Raw genomic sequence first — 6,817 nt, forward strand, 5'->3', positions numbered from 1 at the left:
GAGCAGCTTAAAAAGAAATGTAAATTACCTTTAAATAAACAAAAATAAAATAAATAATAAATAAAAGCAAAGTTTAAAAAAGAGAGAAAATGATAATATAATTATAAGAATTATACATGTAGCTTTTCTTTTTTGTAATAATATCTAATAATTACCCCAAAGCTAACTGTCAGGTCACTTCTGTGTCACCTTCAAGTGGTCTTAAAATTCACTCAGGTTTCAGAGGTTTAATGGTGTCAATGAAAGGGGCAAGAAAGTCCAGATCCAGGTGTCAAAGAGTTAAAAAAACAAACAAACAAACAGGATCCTGATGCAACAGCCTCCAATAATCCCTCCACAAATTCTGTCCAATAATATGGCAGATTCATTTTTCCAGTCATCGCTTTTAACGATGAATGAGGTGCTCACCTGGAAATCAGATGTCTCCCCAACAGGTGTCCTCTGTCTGCAGGACTGCTGAGTCTCCTTTAAAAGTTGTCCAAAGTTGTCCCAGGCTGCAATTTGGGGTTTAAAAAAAACTACATCTCCCAGCGTCCCCCAGTGACACACAACAACAGGCGAGAGGGAGGCAGCAGCCGGCAGAGAAGGAGACAGACAGACTGCGTAAAGACAAGGACAGAGTGACACGGGCAGAGTTTTTCCTCCATCCATGGGGGGTTCACACCGCGCGGAGGAGGACAAGTGACGGACAGAAAGCCGCGCAACATGCCGAAGAACCAGGAAGTGGAGCGCATCGCCAAAAAGCTGGATAAAATGGTGCACAAGAAAAACACGGTGAGCGCGACACAGTTGCTGCATCCGCACAAAGCGCGCGATCAGGTGATGAGCTGTGCCTTTAACTGCTGAGAGAGGGAAATTTCTGGAAACCCGCTGCGTTTAAACTCTGCGCGAACATTTCCACTTTTCTGCTCTAATGTCGCGCAGAAAAAATCCCGATGCTGCTGGTTTGGGAGATTTTTGAAGGAAAAAAAAAAGTTTGGCAGTAAATCAGTGCAGCTATTGGTCAAGAAGCTGCCAATTAAATCAGCCGCACCTTGAATTCATTATCTTGTCAGCTCACTGCAGAGTTTGTTAACCCTTTGAAGCCTGGACATCACTTTGTTGTGCTGCTTTCAAACGCTTTAGGTATTTAAACCTTTTCACTTGCAAATTTCTTTTTAATTTTTAATAAATGGGAAAACAGACAGTGAGCAACTTGAGGAGAAATGTTCGACAAATTGCTAGAAAAAAAACTATATTTATAATTATAACAATTGCATGTTTAAAAACATGTTACAAAATAATGTAATTTCAAGCACTTTTTTCTTTGTGTTATTTGCCCTGTTTAACTTCCTTTTTTCTTTTTTTAATTTTCAATTTTCAGGTACTTTTTTTACTTTTTACGAATTTCCTGCTAATTTTTAAGTCACTTCTTTCGTTGCAAAATAAAAAAAAATTAAAAAGTTATCTCACTAAAAAGTTCCCTTCATTTGCTGATAACTATTTACCTTTTTCTGCACTGAATATTAAAATATGACCAGCGAGGCGTTCTGGGTGAGACGGTGATGTGAAGGTTCGCCTGTTGTTCTGTGTGCAGGACGGAGCTCTGGACCTGCTGCGGGAACTCAAGAACATCAAGATGTCTCTGGAAACCCTGCAGGTAATAAACTCTGTCCCTCTGCATCAGGGTTTGACCAGTATTCAGGGCCAGTACACATACCGCTTAATAGTACTTAATGCCAGCGATAACTGATATTTGGAACCGATATGCATTTACAAAAACAATGAAAATATTTGTCGAAATGTAGGATTTGGAATATAAGAAAACTCTGACACAGAACTTTGTTTAAATGTCTTTTTGCATATGTGTAAAATTCCCAGAAACATTTTTTAAAATAAAGTTCAATGAAAATTCCAATAAAAAATGAATAAATCAAAATATCTCCCTGAGGTTTTAGAGTAGCAGGTCCTCCCATGCTGACATTTGTTTGCATGTTTTGCAGACAATATGCAAACTTTTTAATTCATTTATCGGCAATCATTAAAATAAAACAGATTTTTTTGTTTTGGTCACAACCTCCACCAAATACATGAAAACAAACTCTAAAGTTCAAGTTTTTGATTTCTTGGGGATGAAAATTTCTTTCAGGTGAAGTTTAAATTTTTAAAGAGGAACTCATGAACCTCATACCAGTTTTTCGTGGTTTTTATTCGTCCCTCCTGCTCAGTCGACCAGAGTCGGGATGTCGGTGAACGCGGTGAGGAAACACAGCTCAGATGAAGAAGTTCAGACTCTGGCCAAAGCTCTCATCAAGTCCTGGAAGAAACTGCTGGGTGAGTCCTCGTCTGAGCTGTTCTTCTGCCTCCATGAGAAACGGACTCATTCGAGTCTCAGCTCACGACCGTCAGGAGAAAGTTCGGCTCCTCACGCGTTAGAACAACTCATTTATCAACATGTTCGTGAATCAGCCGGTGGCGTCATCATACTGTGAGCCACAGATGAGTCTTTTCGGCTCGAGCTCATCGTGTTTTGTGTCTGCAGACGGTTCAGAGGGGAAGTCGGAGGAGAAGAAGAAGGAGGCCTCTCCGGTGAGGTCATCGTCCACCTCCAAGGACTCGGGCAGCAGCGAGAAAAGGTCTGTCGCACGGTGACGGTTTGTGAAAGTTTGTTTTTCTCACGTCACGGCGCTTTTATTGACAGAAGAGGATTTAAAGTGGAATTTTGTCGCATTTGTCTCACTCCAAAACTAACTTTTTCATGTTTTTCCTTCTCTTACTCGGCAGTAAGAAGTCCGCGACGCCCCCACCACGCCCACCACGCCCACCTCCCTCACCACCGCGACCCTCCCCCCTCGGGTCACTTCCTTCCCCCCCCCCCCGTCACCACCGACAGCGTGCGGAACAAGTGCCGAGAGCTGCTGGTAGCCGCGCTGCAGACTGATGGTGAGAAAATACTCTTTAAAAAATAAACTGTCTGCTCAAAGTCACTGACTGTGGCGGCTCAAACATACACTGAGAGCGTGAAAACCTTTTAAAAAATCTTAAAATGATTAAATTAATCTAAAAATAAAGCCTTAATTGGTATTAAAATGGCTTAAATATATTTTTCAAAAGTCTTAATAATGCTCAAACACAGGATGTAGAATTTTATTTATTTTTTTTTTTTAAGTGCACTGTAAAATCTTAAAATTTCTCTTCTTAAACTCGTCATGATGAGAATCGAAGAGGTGGAATCTCACACGATATAAAGCGTTTAATTTGCAGAAAGCTAAACAAACGTTTGTGTGTTTTCCAGACGACCACAAAAGCATCGGAGTCGACTGTGAGCACCTCGCGGCACAAATTGAAAGAGGATATCCTTTTCTGTCATCAACAGCTTTAACCACACACACACACACACACACACACACACGTGAACAAACACACACGTGAACAAACACGACAGGATTTCACACCTGAATGAAAGATCTTAATCTGAGTTTGCCGACAGGGCGTGTTTCGCTCCTTTAGATCAACACAGTGTGACTCCGTCTGCGTTCTGGTTCGACATCTTGTTCACCTCATTCACATCAACGTACAAACGACACTCAGATTAAAAGCTTTCCGTCTCCTGATGTTATGAATGTTGGATTCTGTATGTGTCGTCATCCATAGTGGGTTTCAGCCCTTGACTGCTCGTCGCGCCCACAGATCTTCCAGGAGTTTAAGTCGACGGATATAAAATATAAAACTCGTCTACGAAGCCGAATCTCCAACCTCAAGGACCAGAAGAATCCTGAACTGCGCCGCAACGTCCTCTGTGGAAACATCTCTGCTCAACGCATCGCCTCCATGACCGCTGAGGTCAGGCATGATGAGAGTTAAGAGGCTGTTTGAGCCAAAGGGCCTGATTTAGAGTTTGACGTGTGTGTGTGTGTGTGTGTGTGTGTGTGTGTGTGTGTGTGTGTGTGTGTGTGTGTGTGTGTGTGTGTGTGTGTGTGTGTGTGTGTGTGTGTGTGTGTGTGTGTGTGTGTGTGTGTGTGTGTGTGTGTGTGTGTGTGTGCGCAGGAGATGGCGAGTGCAGAGCTGAAGCAGATGAGAGAGGCTCTGACTAAAGAGTCCATCAGAGAGCATCAGCTGTCGAAGGTCGGAGGAACCGAGACGGACATGTTCATCTGCAACAAGTGTCACGGAAAGAGCTGCTCGTACACACAGGTACACACACACACACACACACACACACACACACACACAGAAGCGTGTGTGTGTTTCGATGTGAATGCATCATGTTTGGTGTGTTGCAGGTGCAGATCCGCAGTGCCGATGAGCCCATGACCACCTTCGTGGTGTGTAACAGCTGCGGCCACCGATGGAAGGTAAAAAAATAAATAAATGTTTTTATAAATAAATATTTTTTATATATTTTATATTAAATACAGCGGAGACGGCTTATATGGACTTTTGGACAGAATAATTCGTATACAATGCTGTTTCAGTAAATCACTGATACTCATCAAGCAGTCCATCTACAGAGTTCATTTGACAACAAACATCAGACATGACAACAAATTTTAAAAAATTAACTACGTAAATATAAATACTTTTTTCTAGACCTACTGTACTCGTGTTACTTTGCCTCGCAGTAGATGGCGATACAACAGTGGATTAAAGTAGCCGAGGCAGGAACAAATTACAACCAGGGAACAAATAATGTGTGATGCAAGACATAAAATGTCAATATAAAATTATACAAAGAAACAGACAGAAAACAACAACAGACGCAATAAAACCACAAATAAAAAAAATTAAAAAAAAAATAGGTAAAAGAAATAAAAAGATGCTGTATGTTGTAAGAACTAGACACGTGTCTCAATGAGATTAGCCGTATAAAGAACCGAAAAAAAACGAATAAAACAACAGAATCTTTCAAACCTGTAACAAATCAAATGGACCTACAAATATAATAACGTCCCGAAATATATCAAATTAAAAAAGTAAAATAAACTCAATCTATAGAATAAGGGTATACAGGTTGCTGTCTAAACACATCTATTAAATAAAATGTGAACTTTCTTAATCAAAAGTTCAACACTTTTATGTTGAAAGGCACTCTGGGATACACAGGAAATGATTACTGAGGTAGACGTGCACGAGGCTACAAGAGTTAAAGAGCTTCATATTTCAACAGGGCTTTAAGGGTTAAAATAATGGCGCTGAATGTCAATAACAGACTTTCACCACGAGATGGCAGCAGAGACCAGACGCTTTATTTCTCCTGCAGTGCAGCTGCTTCGTTCACCTTTTCATGTCCTCTTCTCTCCCACCTGCTTCTCTCCTTTCACAGCTTTTTCTGTTTTATTTTCTTTTTTCCTTCTTCACTTCTTCCCCTCTTTTCTTCTCCCTCCTTCCTCAGATTTCACCCTCCCTCCCCCTCCTCTTGTTTACACCTCCTCCCTTCCCGCTGCCCTTTTCACCCTCCTCCCTCCCCCCGTCTCACTCCTCACCTTTCCTCTCCACATTCATACTCCCCCCTCCTGCTGTCGTTTTCCCCCTCCCCTCCCTCCCTCCCTCCCCCGTATTTGGCTCCTGGCTCTGGGTCAAGGTGAAGCCACTAATTTGAGAAGCCGATGGTTTGTGTGTGTTTTTGTTTCAGCGCGCTGAGAATGTAAAACATGGCAGGGCGCTCTCCGACATTTTCAAACAAAATAATTCAGTTTAGGAAATAAAAATTACGTTTTTTGACCTCTTTGACCTCGGAAATCTTTCAAACGTTTAAAAGTTTGGACAAAATTTTAGGAGATTCTGACAAAAATGACGCACATTCTTAAATTGTTGTGTGAGTTTTCATTGATGAATCTTTAATCGCCATGTTTCTGTTTTTCTTTCAGTTCTGTTGAAGAGTGACGTGTGTGTGTGTGTGTGTGTGTGTGTGCGTGTGTGTGCGCGTGTGTGTGTGTTATTCTATCATGAAGCAAACTGACTAAAGTAAATTGAATTTTGATTTAAAAAATCTAGTTTTTTGTTTTGTATATTTTTTCACTATATATATATATATATATATATATATATATATATATATATATAAAGTAAAAGCTGTAAAATATTTGGAGAAAATTATGCGAGTTTCATGTTGTCTATAAGTTTCTTTTGTTTTGTACGGAGCACTGAAGAGTATTTTTTTTGCTTTGAGACGGATTGAAATCACATTAAGGCCTTGTGGAAACAGCAGATGTGCCTTTCTTTGCCATGTTGTGCTGCCACAATATTTTGCCTTTAACATTTCTAATAAAGTTGCTCTTGGATCAAAAACACAATAACTGAAGTTTCTTTTCTTTCTGGCTTGTTGGGTTTCATTAGTAAGCAATATATCTTAATTATTTGTCTTAGAGGACATGTCTTGGACATAATTCTTTCACATTCATAGATAATGGATCGTTTGTGGGTTTTTTGTATGTACTTAAAACAATAAAGTTTATCATCTGGTGTATTAACCCCTTTAAAACCTGAGCAAATAGGTTTGATTTCTTTCAGAAACATGGCAAGAAAGCACTGAGCAACTTAAAAAGAAATGGCCCCAAAAAAGAGCAAAATTAATAAAAACGTTACAAGAAAATTTCCTCAAAAAAAGCAAATAAAAAGCGTTTTAAAAAACAGAGACAAGAACATTACCTTAAAGTGTGAAAACAAAAAATTTTTTTTTGATGGAACACAATTTGAATATAAATTTTAAGAACTATATATACAGTTAGTCACCTTTTATTTATTTATTTGCAATTTTCTTTCCAAGTTGCTCATTGTCTTTCTAAACAATGAAGGTTTCAGAGGTTTAAAGTCTAGTGAAAATCGTCTGAACGCAGCA

The 6,817-nt window shown here is 39.8% G+C and overlaps 1 protein-coding gene across 1 annotated transcript; it reads left to right on the forward strand.

The window, feature by feature from the left end:
• Positions 1–416: 416 nt before the first annotated feature.
• On the forward strand, positions 417–4,361 carry tcea2 (transcription elongation factor A (SII), 2). Its single transcript, XM_042492122.1, is given in 11 exon segments — positions 417–774; positions 1,577–1,639; positions 2,208–2,313; positions 2,522–2,615; positions 2,764–2,774; positions 2,777–2,851; positions 2,854–2,922; positions 3,275–3,331; positions 3,668–3,822; positions 4,027–4,173; positions 4,263–4,361. Coding segments are annotated over 11 exon segments (930 nt in total). The 5' UTR covers positions 417–705; the 3' UTR covers positions 4,347–4,361.
• Positions 4,362–6,817: the final 2,456 nt, after the last annotated feature.

Source organism: Plectropomus leopardus, chromosome 8, assembly GCF_008729295.1.
Source record: "Plectropomus leopardus isolate mb chromosome 8, YSFRI_Pleo_2.0, whole genome shotgun sequence".
In the NCBI taxonomy this organism is placed as follows: Eukaryota; Metazoa; Chordata; class Actinopteri; order Perciformes; family Serranidae; genus Plectropomus; species Plectropomus leopardus.